This window comes from Terrapene carolina, unplaced genomic scaffold, assembly GCF_002925995.2.
Source record: "Terrapene carolina triunguis isolate 2854851 unplaced genomic scaffold, T_m_triunguis-2.0 Scaffold130, whole genome shotgun sequence".
NCBI classification, from domain to species: Eukaryota; Metazoa; Chordata; order Testudines; family Emydidae; genus Terrapene; species Terrapene triunguis.
The window spans coordinates 39,740,685-39,763,216 of NW_020664481.1; the positions used below are offsets into that span (position 1 = coordinate 39,740,685).

At 43.3% G+C, this 22,532-nt stretch overlaps 1 protein-coding gene across 1 annotated transcript in view; it reads right to left on the reverse strand.

Annotated features, from left to right (window-relative positions):
- CMTM3 (CKLF like MARVEL transmembrane domain containing 3) overlaps window positions 1-18,931 on the reverse strand; it is a 21,077-nt gene extending 2,146 nt beyond the window's left edge. The window contains exons 1-4 of the mRNA XM_024195863.3: window positions 18,728-18,931; window positions 4,759-4,914; window positions 2,294-2,389; window positions 845-965 (exon numbers count right to left, since the gene is read on the reverse strand). Of these exons, the coding sequence (XP_024051631.1) occupies window positions 845-965; window positions 2,294-2,389; window positions 4,759-4,914; window positions 18,728-18,847 (493 nt within the window). The 5' untranslated portion in view covers window positions 18,848-18,931. The remainder of the gene's footprint in view (window positions 1-844; window positions 966-2,293; window positions 2,390-4,758; window positions 4,915-18,727) is intronic.
- Between the last annotated feature and the right edge of the window lie 3,601 nt (window positions 18,932-22,532).

The window sequence follows — 22,532 nt, forward strand, 5'->3', positions numbered from 1 at the left end:
CCCCCCCCCCCCCCCCCCAACTTGTTCTATTTTAGGTGGCTGCTTCAAAGAAAATAGGGTCTTATGAGGATTTCTTTAATTACAGCTTTTATTTCCATACCATTGCAAATGATTGTGGTGCTTCAAAGTCCTGCCCAGGAGTTAGTCTCAGACCAATACAATACAAAGGACAACAGTTCAAGTGAAAGAAGTTGTGGAGATATCATTGGCAAGGTCACTGCGAAAAGGAAGCCTTCACAAAAGACGTGAGTTCGATTAAAGACCTTCTATAAAATTTGCCCTGTCTTTTATAGGCCTTGTATTTTGCCAACGAGAGTACCCATTTCTTGCTTTTATGGTAGTCCCTTGTCTTCCTAGATGGCTCGGCTTCTATTCATATTGTCAATACAGTACGTGAGTTTAGTTGAAGGCAAAGAATTAGAAAGCCCATGGGAATGCATGGCATGAAAATCTTTAAGGCTAACGGGTATTAGCTATTAAAACAGTCCTTTTGGTGCAAGGAAATAACTCCGTGGCAGTCAGATCTATTAGTCTATGGAATAGTCTCCCAGAGGAAGCATCATCAGTGGACACATTTAAAATTTGACTAGACAAAACACAGGGGAATGCATTTTTTCTTAAAACAAGGTGGCGATTTAACTTTCTCAAATCAATAAGCCTTAGTTACTATGTTATTGACTGCAATGGCTTTGTACCATAGAATAGTTAACACACACAAGTTCTGGGTCACCATGAACAGAGTCTGTGTAGACTAGTTAATGCTGGGAACTCTCACATATCTGTCAAATAAGAGCTAGAGGTTTTGCTTGATCACTTGTAAAACATAAGGGAGGCATTTACCTACCTTCTGACTTTTGTGCTTCAGTGGCATTTTCGGAACCGCCTTGTTTGAGAAACGTGACCAGGTCATTAAAGGTAATGTAGAAATCAACAGCAAACACTATTGTGGCTATAAAGCCAAATACCTATACAACAGAAGGATAGTCTCTTCATCAGCAGTTCATGTCAACCATCAAGGACAAAAATGGGCTAATCTTAACTAACAATAGGCAAATTGTTGCGGAAACATGGGGCAACTGGAGGGTGGTGGTGAGGCAAAGGTGGCTTAGGAGCGTATTTGAGGGCCTAACAACTTGTGAGGAAGATCTAAAAGGAGGCTTCCCCCGGTCACCTCTGGGTCATTCCATAGTTCAGAACAGCCAGAATGCTCTAGCCACATGCACCATTGAGCACCTGGCATGCCCCTATCTCTGGAGAGACAAAAGGTGTCCCACGGGACCCAGCATGACTCTGGAAACCCCTTTGTATTGAAGGAATTCCCATCTGGGAGATCAAGATCCTTTCCAGTCCCCATAGTTTTTGCCATTTTGCAAGGCCTTCTGCCAGACTACTCATCTGCTGTTGAATGAGCTGTGCTGGGTGCAGTGTCTGGAGCTGCCTGTTTAGATTAACAGGACAAGGAGGCTGAAAAAAATAAGGAGGCCTTTGTAGCTAAGCAAGCTAAGAATCTAGCATATATGATACCTCCCATGCATAAAAATAGTGACAAAGGTAGATTGAAAATCAAATCCTTATTATGAAATTGTATTTACTTTCCAATGATTTGGTTAAGGTGTCTGGCTGACAGGGAGGGAAGAATCCAAGATATCTTTTAAAATATTATGCAAATTTGATTTATATTATTTATGTTGCATAAAATATTTATATCTTTTTGGCTTCAAGTTACAAATGGAAAGAGAGTGTGTCTTGGTTCTGAGCACAAAATGCTGACTGTGATCTCCCTAGGAAAAGCACTTCACAGTCCATGTGCTGGTGACATGGTGTTTAAAGGGGAAAATGCCATTGCTTTTGTCTCAGCTGCTCGGTGCAAAAACAGGCAGCAAAGACACAAGTCTGAAAATATTTGCATCATGGATCATATTTTATTAAATAGAATTACAACCCTTGGACACTATATAGGGCTTTTCATCCAAGGATCTCAGTGCTTTTTACAGAAATGGGTATTACTAACTTCATTTTACAGATGGGGAAACAGAGGCAAGAGTAAGCGAGGTCACACAATGAGTGAGTGGCAACATCAGGAACAGATCCCAGATCCCCTGATTCCCAGTTCCTTGTTCTAAACAATAAATCGCTTTTCCTCTCTTTGGGCCGAATCCTGGCCTAAATTAATTCAATGGCAAAACTTCCATGGATTTCAATGAGACCAAGATGAGGCTATTTCTGAAATATATTGAAGTACAGTTCACCAAGATGCAGAAGTGGAAATCGCTTTTCTCCTTTTAGTACTTACTCCAGCTGCTTTGGATGCTCCATCAGAATATTTTGAGACTGCAGCGATTGAGATGGCAAAATATATAATGGCGGCAGTGACACAGCGCAAGAAATCCTGTATAACACAATGCAGTGCTGATTTAAATAGTCAAATTATTGTAACACATCAAAGTCCTATTACAATTCCTTTTAAAATGAGGACTTTAAAAATATTTTTGTCATCAGAATTTCAAGATTATATAGTTATAACTATTTTATTATCTGCATGTAGACCTGCTATTTTCTTGATATATCTGAGAAATCAAAATTAAAAAAAAAAAGTTTTTTAATGTGCCTGGGATCCTGACTCCAGTAGCTAGAATCTGATCTCAGTGACATTACAAATCCAAAGCTAGCCCACGGAAATCAATGCAAACCTTACACTGGATCGAGAAGGATATCTTTCCACTGAGTTCACTTAGGAACAGAGGCATTACTTTGGATTTATGCTACTGTTCCTGAGATCAGAAGTTGGTGCTTTGTCGTCAATGACTGTGCATGGAACATGATTGTTTGACAGCTAGAAATGATTAACAGAAGCTTTCCAACTGGAATCAATTTAGACTGCCGATAGCCTCTACTGGAAATTATGAAAGCCCTGCCACTTGAGACACCAACTAGATGGCCAAAGGACAAGAGCACATAGCGTATAGGCTGGGCCATGCACTGGATTACCTATTCCACTTGTAAATATTTCTAGTGCCTCCATTCCGCTGGTTCTATCTTGTACGCAGTGATTTCCTTAGATGGTAATAAGAATAAATTATACAGCTGAGAATCTAATTACATTACAAGAAACTGTATCCAAATCAATGTGATTATTTTCTCCCCAGGCAACAGTTGTACCAGCCAGGAGACTGAGTGGCACAGCAAGCGCACAACAATGTACTTAAATATTTCCCACTGTATAAATGAAAACATTATCTTCAGTACCTGATCAGAAATGTTTGCCTAGCGCTTAAGCTATAGTTTATACTAAATGTGTACTGACAAGTAAAGGATGAAAGGTTGAGAGAGAATTCTGTTCAGTCTATGAAATGTAGAGTATCCAAGCTACCAAGGAAGTGATGGAGGGAGATGAAATCTTTCATTCTTCTAGGTAAAATGTGCTGTGTATATGGTTGACATTGTAGGCTCTTTGGGGGCAGGGAACATGTCATATCAATGTTTGTAATGTGCAGTGGAAATGGCATCTCTAAATAGTACGTCAAATAAAAACAATGATTTGCTAATACACGTGTAAACGTTGTGAGATGCGGGGACTGATATCTTGACCTCTATTCACATCTTTTGTCTTTTCTGAACAGATGGACAACTCAGATGTTGTCATAAGACACAAATCCTCAAGGAAATTGAATTCCTTTGAGGTCAAATAGTGGTCAGCAATCTGAATTCTGAGGTTGGTACACATTACCGTAATGGACATAATAAATATGCAATTGATTTTTTTTAGATGGTTTTGTAAAGGGTGCTATAAAACAGTAAAAGACAAGCATTTATTTGAAAAGGGGCGGGGAGAGAGGGCTCTTGAGATTGGAACTGAGAGCACAAGCTCTAAAAGCGTGTACACTGTCCCTGAGAGGATGAAGTTACTGCTACAGTTTTATCCACCGAAGACTCTACCAATATTTAACTCAAAACTCATTAAGACCAACTATCCCTACATTGCACTAATAAGGAATCCAAACTGAACTAGGTTGGGATTTTTTCCTAAGCAAAAATAAATTGTCCTGCTAGATAAATGTTCCCTGTAGTGAGAGTGTTTGGAGCAACAGAGCCATCCAGTGGTCAGTGTGAGTAATAACCTGCAACTCTTTCTGCAGGCTTCCTATAGATCACATACACTGCTTTTCAGTTTAAAGGTGATTTTCTTCATACAAATTGGGTATCAACTGCCAGAAGGGTCAGAGAGCTCCTCCCGCCATCACACAACAAATACATTAGTCCTGTGTTGTCCGGGCAACTGCTACTCTGACTGCACTTATATAGCACATTCCAACTGAGAATCTCAGAGCACGTTAGCAAGGTGATATTTTTACTCTCACATCACAAAATGGGGAAACTAAGGCACAGAGATTAAGGATTGAATTTTTCAAAAGTGCCTCGTGCTGGCCCAAAGCTCAGTTAGGCCGAGGCTGGGTGCTTTTGAGAATACAACCTTAAAGTTACACAGCAAGTCAACTGCAGAGTCAGTAGGCCCTAGGCCTGGGCTCCAACTACAATGTTACCTCACATAAAAAATGGTAGCTACAAAGTTATAGTGTATAATCTATTGCCGTTTGTAACATGACTTTGGGTCCTGTGGGATGAAAGGCACTAGAAAGAATTTATTAATAATAAAGGTCAAGTTGTTAGCAATTAGTGTAAAATGCAGCTCTATCCCTTTTATCATCTACTTTCATACTGTACAATTGAAGTTGTGTGTGAATTTCACATCCCACTTACCGACAAAGGCCAGTAGATTCCTTTAAACTTCTCATTAAGCTTAGAGGAGTATGCAAAGAAAAGAAACAGTGCCAGCAGAAATTCTATGAGTGGTGCCATCATGAAAGATGCAGCTGAAGATGCAATATAACAGATAAAGGTGATAAATGACAGCACCTAGAGTACAAGGGAAAACATAGCTTATTATTCACATGGTACAACAGAGACAGAGTCCAGGGCAGTTCTGAGAGGCTTTGAAGAGAGATTTCTTGTGCATATTTCAGTCAATCCAGTGACTGATGGCAAATGCTACTTTCTACATGCTCCTCTTGCTTAGAATTGTGTAAATTTAAAATAACTCCATCCATTCCAATGGATCTGAAGTTGGCTTCTGGGGAGCCACTCCAGATTTACACCTATCATTTGGCCCTGATTTGTAAACGATTCTGGGAACATAATTAAGTGATCAAGTTGGAAAATGAATTTATAAATTCTAAGATTTCAATCATGGCAAAGCAGTTCCCATTTGAAATCCAAGTCATTGCTCATATAGCCCAGAGGTATTAGTCTTGTCAGTAAAATTAAAAGAAAAAATATATAATTTCTTCTGTTGTTGATGCTAAAAAACAAACAAACAACCTTTGACAGTTGCTAATGTTCAAAGGTTCCCGTGAGTCAAAGGTTCTTGTTTTTCTTCCAGTACTGACTGCTTTGCTTTGGTAAAAACAGACTTGAATAAGATTTTTCTCAGGAAGGAGATGGTGGTGGTTCACATAAAATGAACCTACTATGTGTGTTGTATAAGGGTATTTATCCCACTCTGCCTTAAACCTCCAAAACAACAGAAATGGATACTTTCTCAGCAATGCTCTAGCTGCAAGGAAAGGCATTGCTATAGTATGGCTCAAAAAGAAAAGCTCTACAATGGAGGTGTGACTAAAAAAAATACAGCACAACCTCAATTGCAGCCCCAAAATAGATATAAAGAATGTTGGACTGGACTGCCGCGAATACGACACACCTGTGAGGGTAAGTAAAGTATCTGTCATTTTAGTTTTACAGATGGGTTATACACTCTTACTTCAGTGAGGGGGAGGAAGGACAGAGGACAGATGGAGTCTAGTATATACTTTTAAAAATTAAATTTTATTTACCTTTACATGTGAAAAATGAAGTAAATCACCCATTTTGAGAAATAACTCCCTGCCCAACCCCCTAGTTTGTTTTGAGAAGTTCTAGCCTGACATACTTGTCTAAGGGTTGGAGACCATCTTTATGGGCCTCTGGCTCTGTCTGTCTTTAGCTGTAGCCAGTCAGCCTCTCCGCCTTTAATTTCCCCCCATAGGATGTGTGTTAATTAAAACCATTAAAACAATCTCCCCTCCCCCCCAAACTAACATTCATTCCCTCTCTCTCTCTCTCTCTCTCTCAGCCTGCTCTGGCCAACCACAAGAAGAGGACATACCTGCCATAACAAGCAAACCAAGTATAAAGCAATATTTGGCAATTGTTTAATGCAACTCAATGGGAAGCTGCAACATTTCTGCACTGATGGGAAGCCAATAAAGCAGCAGCACGCCCAGGCTCCACTCCCAGAATTCCAAGATGGCACCATTTAGAGGTGAGTGGCACTGCTGGCTTCTCTCTGGATCAAATTGACTTGTGGGTTTCAAAATCTAATAACAAAAATCTCTAGCATAGTCATTAAAAAAATATATTATTTGCATGCCAAGCCACAACATTTACATACTGAGTTGCCCAGCAAGCCACACCTCTTCTGAACCATTCCCAAATGCAAAATTTTAGATTTGCTACTCAGATAGTCATAGGTGGTATTATCACTGGTATTTCACTAGCTTCCTTTTCAAACAGAATGAAGCAAATGTGCTCCTTCTTCATTATTATTTTATTCACTAGCTGGAAAATAGGATATCAGTAAAGTTCACAAATGTTGTGCGCTAGGTTCTGGTTCTGGGTTACAGGTCTGTGCTGTGTTTGAGTGTCGTCTATCTCTGAAGAAACTACTCCACAGCTGTCTTGTTTTAATTAAATGGCAGTTTATTATTTATTAGTCAAACATAAAAATGTATGGGCACAAGGGGCTGCTTTTTGAATGGAAATCTAATTGGAATGCACTCTTGAAATGTTCATTTAATCTCAGAAGTGTGATTATGCCTTGGAACATGATTCTATCCAATTATGCTTAGAATTTCTGCATTTGCAGGTGTCTGATACAGATGGGTCCAGACTTCCTTTACAGAGCCAAATATTGAACCCAACAAAGGTCAGTGATGTTTCTAGATCATTACAGCGATAGGCAAGCCACAAAAGTCAAATCAGAATATGAGTTCAAATTCCCCCTCCTAAATGTGGAGTTTTTCAAGCCCATCTCTAGTGTCAGAGAAGTGAGGGGCGTACATGTTTGTTTGTTAAGATGGCCCTTTCTGAAAAGGAGACACTGCTTCTTGAAAACAGAAAGTGTTTAGATTGGAGGGGACAATGCAGGGCCAGCTCTAGGCACCAGCGTTCCAAGCATGTGCTTGGGGTGGCCCTTTTCAAGGGGGCAGCATTCCGGCCCTTTGCGGGCGGCACTTTTCAAAGGGCCTTTTTTTTTTTTTTTTTTTTGGGGGGGGGGCTCTGGGGCCCTTTTTTTTTTTTTTCTTTTTTTTGCTTGGGGCGGCAAAAAACCTGGAGCCGGCCCTGGGTCAATGCATTTGCCTCATTGAATTTCAGATCTATTGGTTTGGCTGTCTGCAGCTACAACATATTCCCTGCACCCAGTTGTACATCAATTAAGAAGTGTTACATTTGCCATATAAGGGTACGTCTATACTTACCTCCGGGTTCGGCGGTAAGCAATCGATCTTCTGGGATCGATTTATCGCATCTTGTCTAGACGCGATAAATCGATCCCGGATTGATCCCGGAAGTGCTCGCCGTCGACGCCGGTACTCCTGCTTCACGAGAGGAGTACGCGGAGTCGACGGGGGAGCCTGCCTGCCGCGTCTGGACCCGCGGTAAGTTTGAACTAAGGTACTTCGACTTCAGCTACGTTATTAACGTAGCTGAAGTTGCGTATCTTAGTTCGAAGTGGGCGGTTAGTGTGGACCAGGCCTAAGTCACTAATTGCTTCTGTGAGAGGTCATTCAGTGCCCTCAAATACTTATACCTGAAAAGCACATTAGGTTGAGAGAGTGCTAAGCAGTTTAATCTTGTTGAGATTATTTACTAATTTATTAAACTAACCAACCTTCATACTGATCTCTAAGTACCTTATTAGATTGTTCCATCTGTGACCAGATGTAGAGGGAACGTAATAATTGAGAGCAATAAATCATCCCATGCATTTAATATCAGATAGGTTTGTTCAGATTTATAAAGGAGTGGATGATTTGGTGTGTAATACTTATGGCTTACTCCTGTATCCAGTTCTGCCGTGTGATGGCTCAACCTCATGCTCTGTGTATAATATTCCATTTGATTCTCATGTATCTAACGGACTCAGCTCATCCTCCAGAATACCATGGAAGACACTGTTAGTAATCTCATTCCCTGTTTCAGCTGCTGGCTTTTTTGGTATGTTTGTTATTTATAATGAGATACAATCGGTGCTTAAAGTGGTCTGAAAAAAGTGAGGGATCTGTCATCATCTGGGAACAATACCTCACGTAAGACAGTGCGTAAGGTACACCACTCAACGACCTAGCTTGATTTTTTTTTTTTTTTTTTTTTTGGCCAGGTGTGTGACCACTTGTAACTGCCCCTTCCCTTCACATGCCCACGTTAAGCAGTGAATATGAAAGATTGAGGTGGGTGCTATAGTAAAGATTAATGAGGAACACAGAACCAAGTTGGGCGGGGGACACAAGTAGAGCTTCTAACTCCAGCTAGCACTGAGGTCGTCGTAGAGGAAGATTTGGAGGCTTCACACAAAGGTTAATTTAGAATTAAGGTTGCTAAATTCAATGACTAACTATGCAATCCCTAAAATAATCCCTGGGATATCCCCAGTTATGTTCCTTCTCTCCCGGAATATGTCACTTCTGATACTCTCCTACTCCCATCCACCACCCTCTACTTGTAGGCTTCTTTTGTCACAAATGTGCAACCTTACTCTGATCCTAATGAGTATAGACAAGTGAGTGCTGAGATTTTTATGGAAGGAATAATAGTTTCTGGGGCCTGGAAGATGGCAGTTTCTGATGGAACATACCTTGTCTTGGAGTGTTAGAATTGTGGTGGTAGACTGGGAGGGGTGGTATGAAATTCCTAGGAAGATGTAGGTAAATATGTATATGACATTGTTCTTGTTTCATCTTAGGAACCTGTTATAAGAAACTGATACTGTTCGTAGGTGGTGGATGATTCTTGTGACTCAAGTTAGGGGTGCACATTTGATAGTGAAGGACGAAGTCTTTGTTGCGGATTAGGGGAGGGTGCAGAGGAATATGAGAAATGATGTATCCTGTAGAAGTACAAATTGAAAAGTGCTGATTTCGTTCCCCTACCCCCCTTCTCCTCCAAGATAAGTCTGGCCGCTGATCTCTGGCTAGGAAATAGAAAGTCCCATAACTTTGTGTTATAAGCATATCTGCTGCACTTGCATTTGCTGGACATAACATGGACCCACTGTTTCGCTTGGAGTTGGTTGGAAGGTCCATAATATTGAGAATCTGAGAAGTATTAGTTCTCACCGCTCTTCTTTAAAATCTCCTGTCCTTTTTCTGGCTGAAGGCAGGGCAGAGGGGATGGGGAAAGGTGCAGGTATGGGCATGAGGACAAACAAAACAAGAATAAATAGGTGCAGAAAAGATGGGCCCTCCCAATCCAAATAATGGAAGAGTTAGACCCAAACTGTACTTCATAGCTTAGGCTTATCAAAAAGTATTAAGCACAATTTAAGAACTGAATTACACTATAACGAACGTAGAAGAAAAAGCAAAAAGTCCTAATTCAGAGGTGAGTGGTTCATAAAAATGGAGGAAAATAACAGAGAGCTTCTATACCAGACTCCATTCATTTAGCATATTGACACCAGATTTTACTGTGCACATTTGTCATTCCCGCCAGCAGAGCAGAGTTTCTTCATCAAAGGCATGAGCTAATTCAGGTGGATTCAACATATAGAGTTGCCTTTGCATTCTCTTAAGATCAACCTTTTGGCAACAGTTAAGGCAAATAGCAACCCACTTTGAGGCAAATGAAGTAGAGTGTACTTTAAAATCCACAGAGTCAAGGATACGAAGTCATAGGAATAAAATGAGGAATATACAGAGAGAGAGCTTGTGTTCAGTGAGAACTTTGCAAATATCAGCAGAGATTCTGAACCTTCAGGCACAAAACTAGTGTGTGTGTGTGTGTGTGTGTGTGTGTGTGTGTGTGTGTGTGTGAGACACAGTGGCAGTATGTGCTTGGATTGAAATCCAAGTCAAACATAAGTTATTGGGCTCAATACAAGGGTAACTGGGTGAAACGTAATTGCCTGTGATATACAGGAAGTTGGATTAGATTATCTAATGATCCCTCCTAGCTTTAAATTCTATTAATACACCTCTACCCTGATATAACGCTGTCCTCGGGAGCCAAAAAATCTTACCGCATTATAGGTGAAACCACGTTATATCGAACTTGCTTTGATCCGCCAGAGTGCACAGCCCCCCACCTCCACCCCGGAGCGCTGCTTTACCGTGTTATATCCAAATTCGTGTTATATCGGGTCGTGTTATATCGGGTCGTGTTATATCGGGGTAGAGGCGTATATGAAATCACCAACATTGTCTGCCTTATGCTGGCAAAATCCACTAGGAATTTTGTTTTGAAATAACCATATAGATGCACTTTTCCTATGTTGGCCTCATTCTATCTTCAGATTTCTGTTGATGCTAATTATATTCTCTTGATGTGGGAACTTCAAAACAGAAAAAGATCGTCAGATGGGGTTTTCCCAGCATCTCGGGACTCCAGCAAAAGTGTCAAGCAAAGCAGGAAAGAACAGGCTTTTAAAAAAAGTAACTGCTGTGTGGACTCTGAGTTATTCAGTGTTTTATAACTTGAAGAATTTTGTCGGTATTACTAATGGAATGTGAAATGCTACTTGTCTCTTGTTTTTAGTGATGTAAATGTTGGGTCTGACAGAGATTTGAATTCTGTGAACTCTACAGCCCTGTAAAATTATTACATTTGATAATATTAGCACCATCACCACCACACTCCCAGTAGATACTATAAATAATTCTTTCCACTGAGGTAGGTGATGGTTTTACCAGTTTTAACATCAGCCAGTACAATTGCTTATAATATAGGAACAAACTCTTGGCTTCCAACTTTTAACAGAAAGCTTTGTTCTTTAGATTCCAACCAGGACAGTCCTAACAAATAACGTCATAGTAGAAGCCTTACAATGATCCATAGTCCAAACTCACGGAGGGGAAAAGAGAGCAGTGTGTGTGCTTTGGCAGAAAAAACGGTCCTATATTTGTGCTAACATGCCTGAGGGTAATTCTCTAATAGTTTATGACTATAGAAAATGTATTCATCTGGGTTAAAGTGACCCACTTAATTAGCTGTAAGAAGCAAAATTTGGCACAAATTATAGGATTATGTAATAGTTCTCTGAGCAACGTTAAAGCCTCCCCCAACTGGGGAGAGATGCTAGTTCTTTCATGATAAATAGGCCCCCACTGTGCTGTGCTCCACTGTCATATTAAGGAAGTGGTTATAATGGATATGGGCCTGATCCAACGGCCATTGAAATCAATGGAAAGACTCATATTAACTTCCAGTGCACATAGCTGGGGACTTTAATGAGAAAGAGACAGAGAGAAGTTCAGAAGAAAGCAGAAGGGAAATGGAAACCATTGTAATCTAACCCTTTTTTTATTTGCTGACAATGTTTGCAAATGCAAATGGGGCTTTTCTATCTGCTTCACTCTTACTTGGCTTGTCTTACCTATCCAAAAGGATAATAAAATTCAGGGACTGACTTTTATCCTGGCCACAACCTGATCTCATTTTGCAAAAGCCAGTATGTTTTGTTGTAATGCCACTGAGTATATTGAGATGCCTGTGATTTTTGTACCTGAATGTTTCATAGTTAGACACCTTATGTAATACTCAGCCCTTCTCTGAAGTCCCATCTTTAACCATTGCTTTGGGAGTGGGGCCAAGGAGTCGTAACCGGTCAATTTTTCTAAAAATTTCTGTTTTCTATTTCTATGCTAAAAATAGAGAAAGGGTGTTTGTTCTAGCCAGAGAAGAGTTCACAAGTCCCTGTTCTAAGACATTCAACCATTGAAAGCTCAACTGCTCCTGAAAGTTATTCAAATTGTCTTTAATCAGAGCAAGCAAAGGTAGAACATTTTCATAGAGAAGACGTATTCTGCATAGCGGGAGTCATGATAACCCCCAAAATACAAGATTGACTTCTGGGATCACTCCTTATTAGCACTGAGATCACTTAGAACGCTTATTGCCCCTAAAATTGCTGTTGGGAGTTTAGCCAGGTTGCTGCCCCTTCCACTGTGTGGGAGTACTTGTGTGCTGACAATTCTAGCATAACAGTCCATAGACAGGACCGCAACAACAACAATATCCTGTTGTAAAAAGGGTCCCATCATAAGGGAACAGGCTAAACAGTTAATATTAAATAGCAGTCTCTTCATTAAGGAGCCTAATTTTATTTTTTATTATTGCATTCCGAAAGGTATTTTTCTTCTATGTGAAACTTTCTTAATCTTATGTGCCTGAGGCTCCTAAGTTGTTATCAGTAATAATTCCTACCTCTTAGAGTTATGTCATTCAGTTACAGGTATAAAATATAATTTAAAAGGTTAGTGGATTATGCTGCTATTAATGAAGGTCACGAGCAGAGTGAGGACATTTCTCGCCTCTCTGTACTGAGTACACCCTCCACTGCAGTTAATCAGGGATCATACTGAGGGCCAGGCAATAGTTTAGAGCTTTGCACAGTGATACATAGGCTCACTGGCCACCATCCACCAGCCTGAATGTTCAAACACGTTATCTTCCCTTTTCATGGGAAAGAGCTGCCGTGCATATTCACATTGCTTGTTGAGTATGGTCAAGGAAGATCTCCTTTAGTCAGCGGGTAAACACCGGTGGCTCTGATTTTCTCTATTTCATCTTGTTTACACACTTCATGCAAAGGGAGAAACAAATACATAGAGTGGACTTGATGGTACTCAGTTACTAATTCTCCACCATATTTGACACAGAAATGAAGTTCTGTCCCCAGAGATTTAGCTGCAGAGGTCATCTTCTATTTACTGAGTCACAGAAAGTTGTAGGGGTCTTCTCCAGAAGAGGCACTGATTACACAACCTTTTCAGCTGGAAGTTTCAGTTATAGGGCTCACTTCAGAGAAGAAGACTGAAAAGAGAGAAGAAAGACAGCAGACAAGAAAAACAAACATCACCTTTTCTGCATCCTTTGTGTCGCAACATCCACCATACTTGTGAAGGGGCAATTCGGAGTATTTGTCCGGTGTTCCTACAAAAATCTATAGTGCCTCCCAGAGGGGGACATCAGGCATACAGGAGTTTGGATGCACCACTTAATTTTAATAGAGAAGCAGTGACCAAGACAACCATGAAGGTTTGACTTAAATATTTGGAGTGGGGAGCAGAATGGATGAGAAGGAATCTTGTCTGGGTCAATGGTAGGGAAGTCAGCAGCAGCGCTGTCTGTTACATGATTTCCTGGCATGTCTTTTTTGGGTGTGTGTATGGGGGATAGAGGGGGGCAAAACAGAGCTTAGAAAAGATTCCAAAATCTTCAATAGGGAAGGGACAATGGTTTGCAGAAAAACTGAATGGATAAAGAGAGGAAAGATTTTAAAATACTGGAAAATATAACGGATAGAGAAAAAGGAAAGCAAACAGGAACAGGGGAAAAGGAGCAATTAAAAGGGGAAGATTATTAAAATAATTAAACAGAGAATAAGGGATTGATTGAAGGGTGAGAGGAGAGGCAGTAAGAGGGAGCAGGATCGGGGGAGAAGGCAAAACTCATGTATCTGAATTCATGTACCTCGTTATTGCTTCTTAGTGGCTATGCAGTTATTCCAGGTGGAATCAAAATAAGAAGATAAGACCAAAAGAGACAGAGCAGGGGGGAAACTCATTATGTGAATAAAATTTAGGATAGTAATTATCTTCTGGCAGTAATTAGCTTCAGCACTGGCCTAACTTCTGCTAAATGAAGTAATGGATTTCCTCAAAGCTGGGAACTCTTAAAGTATGTTCCACTTTGCTGCCTCTGACAGAGAAATTACAGCCAAAGAGTGGAAATTAAACCTGTTTATTAAAAAATGAATGTAAATAGCCATGATGAGCATTTGTTTCATTCAATATGAATAGCATGCAGCTCACTAGCAGAGCAGAGCTCACAATGGTCCTCTCTAAACTGCTAGTGATGTGATTCACTTTGTAACACACAGCAGGATGTATGGCAACTGCAGACTTGTGTGCCCATTATGCTGTACTAGACTAGGGTGACCAGACGTCCCGATTTTATCGGGACTGTCCCGATATTTCCTTGTTTGTCCCGCATCCCGACCGATGTGCGGTCGGGACACTGGACAAACAAGGAAATGCTTCAGAGCCCAGAAGTGCTTGCGGGCCCCCCCCTCCACCCCCATTGGCTCCCTCCCCGAATCCCCGCCTCTTCCCCAGGCTCACCATTCCTCCTCCCTCCACAAGCGCTGGAGGGAGGCCCGGGAGACGCAGGGGAAGCGCGGGGCCGGGGTGAGTGAGAGTCCGGCCTGACCCCAGTGCAGGCAGGACTCAGTCGGGCGGTAGGGAGAGGAGGGGGCGGCCCGCGGGGCCAGGCGGCGGCTGTTCTCCCCCCCTGGGCAGCGGGACTCGGGAGCAGCCGCTGCTGCAGCTCCCACTGCTGCGGGGGGAGGAAGCAGCCGATGGCCAAGCTCGGCGGCTGCGGCTCTGGCGCCCGGGCCTGTTGCGGGGACCCAGCAGTGCCCACGCTGCGCCCAGCCCCTGGCCAGTCGCGTCTGGGCTGCTGCCCAGCTGGTGCAATCCCGCGGCGGCCCCGGAGTGGGGGCATCGGCAGCCCAGCCCCGTTCGTTCCCCTGCGGGGCCCAAGCGGGATGGGGGGGGGGCTGGGGCCTGCTGCCCCCACTCCGGGGCCACCGCGGGATTGCACCAGCTGGGCAGCAGCCCAGACACGACTGGCCGGGGGCTGGGTGCAGCGTGCGCGCTGCTGGGTCCCCGCAGCAGGCCCGGGCTCGGGGGGTTCGGGCCTGGGCGCCAGAGCCGCAGCCGCCGAGCTTGGCCATCGGCCGCTTCCTCTCCCACTGCCGCGGGATACACTCTATAACTAAACAGAGAAATTCTAGTCTACGCTGAGACATGCTAGTAACTACATGGCTTTGAATCCTCACAAACTGAATAGATTTCTGCAATTTACCAAGCCACTGAATAACAATGTGACACTACTATTCAGTAATAGCACTGAGAGTCTCATTTTATTCAAACTCCTATTCTGAAACATCCCACCTTTGTTAATTTATTTACATATTCCATGCAGAAATCCCTCTTAATATGAATGGAATACTGAGGCTGAGAGATCAAGCACTCTGGACAGGAAATGCAGAGTTATGGCTGAAAGCTCAGTCTTAACTTTGCCCATTTGTGTGTACACCATAAATTATGGCCTTGTGCTATTTGACATTACTTGTGAATTAATACTATATAGAATGTAATGTGGGATGGGATTTTATTATCTCCTTGTATCCAGTAAATTACAGCACATACACTCTGGAGACAGCTTGATTTTTAAGTCTGAGATGTTTGAATTCAATTCAATTATTTTGAAGCTTGGAACACCCAAAGCTAGCAAGCTGAAACATTTTCATCCTTTTTTTTTAGATCATTTTACAACTGGAGCAACATAGTGTCAGGTGCCTCAAAGTTAGGATTGTCTTAAATGTAGCAACATAGTTTCTGAGCTGTCTTGCATGACAGATGGTCTCAATCTCTCAACTATTTTCAAACTGGCCTCATCTGAAATGTGAAAGCATGGGACCATCTTAAACTTGGCCATATAAAAACTATAATCATTCACAGAACAGATTAATTTGGGGGTCTGTTGGCTTCTGCCGGGATAGATCAAAGAACAGAGCCTTGGTGGCAAAGACCAACAGGAGTGGAGGGATAGCTACTGCAACCTGCCCTCTCCCATGGGCCAATGCAGCCCAAAATGTGGGTTGGCTAGGAAGGAGTGTGGCTAGTAAATTCAGGCTGCAGCCTTCACTGATAGGATTTAAAGCTGTCTTCACCCAACTAACCCCCAAAGAAGGGTGAATCTGGCCACATGACTGAAACAATATGCCTTACACATGTCTTTTGCAGACATAAAAGCCATGTTGTCTCAAGACTGCAATTCATTACATGTAAGGAGGTATAGAAAAGTCCAGTTTACATTGTGTTATGTAACAATTTATAATGAAATAGAGAGAATATTTTAAATCATATGCTCAAGGGAGCAAATTTAAATGCTTGATCGCTCATCCTGAAATGTTGCCTTAAGGTTAGGTTTTTGCCTGGAATTTTTAAAGAAAGTAAAGGGATGAGAATTATCAATGGAGCTGGTACACGCTACAAAACCAAACCCTATTTCCTAATGACATTTTCCACCTATCCAACCAAATCTCTTGCCTCTCTCTGCCTCTGTTTTCCCTATACCAGACAGCATGCTAACCCCAGCGGCAGAGACCATAAACCCACAGGAACGAGAGATGCTGTCAGCCATTTGTCTTATTACCCTTTTCATTCACCGTGTGAGATTTCTGGAAACAGTACAGCCAGAGCGTGGTGTCCTGCTGCATCTTGCTGCTCTACAAACCAACTTCCTTTTCCTTGTATGAGTTTCCTTCCCCTAAGCTGATCTAGTGGGTGAGTTCACATGCATCGGTGATCTATGTATTTATTGCCTACTGATTTTGGGTGCCTCAGTGGTTGAGCACCTGCTGCTGAGTTCTCAAAACTCCAGTTAACATTAATATTTTAAATATAAAGGATCATCTGTTTTGAAGAAAAAATGAATAATGTTTTTACAATTGGAGAAGTGTAGTGTTTTAATCCTCTTGCAATGCAAAAACTGCTGAAAGAATTTTCCTCACTTTCCAAAACAATTTACCTTTGGGCAAAAACTAAGGAACTCATCCTGCCTTGAGATCTGCTAACATGGACCCCTGCATATGCAAAGGGTCTCCCTAAAGCCAGTGGAACTCCATGTGAGCACAGGGCTCTTTGCTTGCACATCTGGGTGCAGGATTGGGATCCAAGCATGGAATATTTCAGGTCCAAAGGTGAATGTTTTGTGAGTTGTGAGTGTGTGAAAAAAGGGAATTATAACTCATTCCAGCATCACATTTCTGATGTGCTCTGTCAGTATAGAACGAGGGTTTCCTTTATAAACACCTTTTTCCTGATGACATGAAAGATGGTAGACAGGTTCCCATTCTTGGCCTATTCTATCTAAAAATTAAAAAGCAGTATTTTTCCCCGCAAGAAGAAAAATCTATTTAAGTGTGATGCTTTTACCTAAACTCAATAGGAAAAAAGTCAGAAAGAGCTTGGTGCTTAAATTTCTGGCTATTTCCAGAGTAACTGATTGAAAATGGAGATTCAAATATGTTCATTTCTTTCATTGCAAGAGAGTATATGATTAACAATCTTCATGCTTTTTTCCTGCCTTACTAATGTGGTGCTGTTCCATCTGTCAAACTTAAAAATAAGTAAGTATAGTGTCAGATAGACAGTACTGAAACCTGAAGTTCTAGATTCAGACCCAACACAGCTCTCAAATCTTGAGCTAGAGAAAGACTACAGTATAATTTTGGGAAAATGAACAAACACCTTTGTATTTTCAATGGATCCCATAACCTCATTCTTAGTCACTACATGCCCATGCTGATTTGGCAGCAGACTAAATGGTGTCTCTGCAAAGGAGACCAAATGCATCCTTCCCTTAGCATAAAATGGGTATCTGGCCTTGTCTCTGCAAACTTCTTTATTTATTAGCAATAAATGGAACTTCACCACAAGTTATGCTATGAGCTAGAAATCAATGATGATTTTTAAACTGAAAAAGGGATCACTCCCAAATAAATGTGCACACACAAAACCATGTAAACAGTGTAAGCTTATGAAACAGTCACAAGAAGTTAATGAAAAATTACAAAAGGAAATACATTGGGAAGGTGGAAACACCATCGTGCCCAGGCACAGTACCTCAGACTTCTAATCCTGGAGTTGCCCATTGTACCTAGCTTTGGCATTGTGTGCTATGTTTTCACTTTAGTGTGTGCGCGTCATCCCTAGGGTGCATTTTGCTAACAAAAGGACATGCATATTACTGGGAGAAATTTCTCCTACTTAACTTACAAACAGCCAAATACGGAGTCAAATCCTGCTCTCGTTTACACTGGAGTAAATCCATTGAAGCCACTCCCTGGAGTTAGTGGGGAGCTGCACTGGGCGGAGAATGGAATCGGGCATGTCCTCTGGTTGCAAGCAGAGCCCCTTCCTCCCCCCACTAGACCCATTCAAATGGGCCTGTCCGCTGGTTCCTATTTCCTTGAGTGAGTTTTTTGCCAGCCTAGGGGCTCGCGATCTGCTGCGCTCTTTCGGGCGAGCTAGGGGGCTGGAGCCAAGGCTGTTGGTGCTACTGGACAAGGAACTAAGCTACTTTGCATGGTTGCGGGGGGGAGGGAGCTCAGCTTGCTGTCCCCCTGGACGGAGTATGGAAGCTGGCGGGGCGGGGGAGAGCCCGAAGCCGCGAGTGGGTGGGGGGGTTAGTTCCCATTGTTTAAATGAGCAGCCGGGGGGAAGCCGTTCCAGGCCCGCGCTGAGCCACCGCAGAACCGCTGGGGTCCCTCCCACCCCGGGCCGTGCCGTGCCGTGCCGTGCCTACCACGCCGCGGAGGGGAAGAGGCTCCCGGAGCCCTTACCGACTCGGCCAGCAGGAGCTGCCCTTTGCGGGAGCAGAGGAACTCCCTGGAGGGCAGGAGCGTGCGGAGGCCGGGCGGAGGCGCTTGGGCATCGGGATCTTCCGAAGCGGGCAGGTCCATGGCCGGGAGCGGAGCGGGGCTCGCCTGGGCGGCGCGGGCTGCTGCTGAGCGCCTGGGGACTTGGGTTTTTTTTTTTTTTTTTAAAGGAGGGAAACGGAAATCGTGACACTGCGGAAATGTGAAAAAAAACTTTTAACATCTGCAAATCTAGGGAGTGCCCGGCCCGAGCGCCTCCGCCCCCTGCCCCTGCTGCACTTAGCCGCCTTCTGGGCGCTGGCAGGCAGCCAAGGTTTGTACCCCAGCTCCACCCCTCTGTACTGTCTCTGCGCCCCCAAACTTCCACTTCCTGATACATCCCGCTGCAAAAACCTCGCGCTAGCACCTGGATCCGGCTGTTCCCCCCCTCCTCCCGAGCAGGTAACGCCAAATAGAAAAGTGTAGCGGCTCCTATGGCATCATTAAACCCAGACTTTGATGCTCCGTGGCATGACAGTGCTGGAAACATCTGGACCCAGCTAATGTTTGGCCCAACTCCACAAATCCCAATGTCTAAAATAAATAGAAAACAAATGTAGTTGTTCCTCCGCACAGAGTTGGACGCCAATGTATCCTGGTGCCACAGCATTACAAAACCCCAGAGCTAGTTCCTGAAACTCGCTAATTTTGGCTGCATAGCCTCCCAGTCCTTACCATCTAAATTTAGTACCTATGCAACTTCTCTTGTGCCCCCAGAATAATCCAAATCCCAGTACATCATGGTGCAACATTGCTGCAAAACACCATCAACAAGGTAGCAATGCATATTTCAGGTTCCTTCCATTACATGCAACTCTAACCATACCATTGACACAGCAGTAAACTTAATTAGTTCAAAGTACATATAGCTAAAGTGCTGGAAACAATTCTCTAACCCAGGGGTCGGCAACCTTTGAGAAGTGGTGTGCCAAGTCTTCATTCATTTAAGGTTTTGCGTACCAGTAAAAGGTTTCGCGTGCCAGACTGGCAGCGCGGGCAGCAGACGGAACCCCAGACCGGCAGCGGGCTGAGCCAGTCATCCCGCTGCCGGTCTGGGGTTCCGTCCACTGGCCCCTGCCAGCCGGGGTCCCGGCTGCCAGCCCCGCTCAGCCCGCTGCTTCTGTCCATCCAGGCTGGCAGCGGGCTGAGCGGGGCCGGGACCCCAGACCGGCAGCAGGCTGAGCGGCTCATCCCGCTGCCAGTCTGGGGTTCCGTAATCCAGGCCGGCAGCGGGCTGAGCAGGGCTGGCAGCTGGGTCCCTGGCTGGCAGCAGCATGCCACTAAAAATCAGTCCATGTGCTGCCTTTGGCACGTGTGCCGTAGGTTGCCGACCCCTGCTCTTACCTGAGACGTTCCATAACTGACCAGCCATTTAAGCTGTGAAATTCACATTTCAGTCTTTATGTATTTATTTGTTATTTTGGTGAAAAATAATAATCAGGGCATTATTATTTTAGTGGATGGAATAGCAACAGAACCCTCACTAGAAGTAGTAAAAACTGGCAGATTAACTGCTGATTGACTAGGAGTCAAGTATGTGAATACCAGAAGACAACTTTATATTTGTAAGAATAAGAGAATGGAACAAGATATTAATGTAGGTTGTGGAAACAGCAGCTCAAACATACAAGTACTTCTGAAAGCATAGCTCATCATTGCTAGAGAAGAAAGGCAAAACTATTGAGAATGCTGAAAAAAAAATTGAAAACTATATTGCAACCATGCACAGAGGCAAGAGGTCAAGTCTAAGACAGAATTAAATGTATGAATGAAAAAAATATAGAAAAGTACAGAAGCTGATTTAGTAGTACTGTAGTAAGAATCTATAATGGAATTTTCAGAGATGGGTCTAGTCCAGGGGTTCTCAAACTTCATTGCACTGCGACCCCCTTTTGACAACAAAAATTACTACACGACCCCACGAGGGGGTGCCTGTTGTCAGATGCTACCGGTGTGGTGCTCTGGTTGCTCCTATGTTGATATCACTTGGCTGCGTGCGTGTGTTCCCTGTGTGCGGTCCCAGCTCTGCAGATAGCTGACACAGCAAACCCGACAAGAACCCCCAATAACCACAGAGTCTAGTAAGGTACGAAGGCACCTTGGCCAGGTTTATTGCGACCCTAACACAACTGCAGTTCCCCGCAGATTACTTAGTCTACGGGGCATACTACGAGAAAGTGCCGCTCGGCAATGGACTCAGCTCAGTCAGTGGCGGGACTTTCCACTGCCCCCTCGGCTGGACAAAGATACCGCCCCAGGGATACATTCTTATACACAGGTACAAACAAGTTATACATCACTCCTGACGTATTGAGGTGCAACCCCTCTACGTAGTAAGGTGCCGCCTCTCACCTTGTACATGTTGGTTCAATCAAAACAACTCTATCCATCATTTTACCCTTTTGCCACTGTCATTGGAATGGGTCGGCCTGTTCCATGTTATCTGTGGAATGTTCCAGTATAGTATGTGTTCTGATATCTGGTGTTCAGTACCTTTTAGGTATGTCTCTTTTTGCAGCATCAGCCCTTTCCCTGCCAGCTTCTGTGAGCAGGGCCTGCCTCTGGCTCACAGCTTAACTTTGCTTTATGTTAGCAAAGCCCTGACCATTACTTTAGTTCAGGCCTTAGGCCTCATACCGGGCCTCTGATACTAAGGTTTATATCTCAGGGCCTCCTCTTACTACAGTGCCAAAGCCTAAGCCCCAGGCAGGGGAAGAGGGGGCAAAGCCCAAGCCCTGCTGCCCCAGGCAGGGGGGCCAAAGCCCAAGGACTTCAGCTCCAGGCAGGCGGCCTGTAACCTGAGCCCACCACCCAGGGCTGAAGCCCTGGGGCTTCGACTTTGGCCCCAGGCGGTGGGGCTTGGGCTTCAGCCCTGGGCCCCACCAAGTCTTAACACCAGCCTTGGCAACCCCATTAAAATGGGGTTGCGACCCACTTTGGGATCCCAACCCAGTTTGAGAATTGCTGGTCTAGAGCCAGGGTCCAAGTGCTATCTCTGTGTCTTCCTTTTCCATGGAGGAATTTGCAGAGGCTACCTCTTGCAATTTTCATCTATTCACTTCTGTGGAGAAGCAAACCCAGGGTTTTGACATTCCTCACCCTGACAAATAATGAGAAGGAAAAGAGTTGAAATTCACTAAACTTTCACTTCCCTATCCAGAAATCACCTGCTTAGGAGTGAAAAGAGCCTTTAGTGAAATTATGTTTGGCGATAGATGCAAAATGTTTGCAAAGGTCAATTTTAACTCAAAGCCCATTTTCCTTGTTTACTGTTTATGACATTCTTTGCATCAGCAATTGATGACTATTGCACTGTGCTTATACTTAGCTTTAAACTACAACTTACTATTCAATTTGAACAGATAAGCTTTGGTTCTGAACTGTGCTTGACCTTTAACGTTGTACTCTGAACAGAGCACAACAACTTCTTCAGCAGCTATTTCTATTGAAATTGCAGTGCTGTTTGTGGAAAATGAAATACATCTTAGCCCAAATATTGTCCAATACTTTCATTGTACATTAGCACTTACTATTTATGGCATCACTATAATTCTGTTATGCTAAGGTTCATATTTCTAAGTAAGACTAGATTTTTTTTGTTCTGTCTTCAGAATACGAAGATAAAAACTCAAACAGGTTTCAGTAAAATTATTTCTGCAGTCTCCACATACTCTATGAATGTTTCATCAGCCAATTTGAGTTATTTTTCACAAGAAATGAACATACTTTT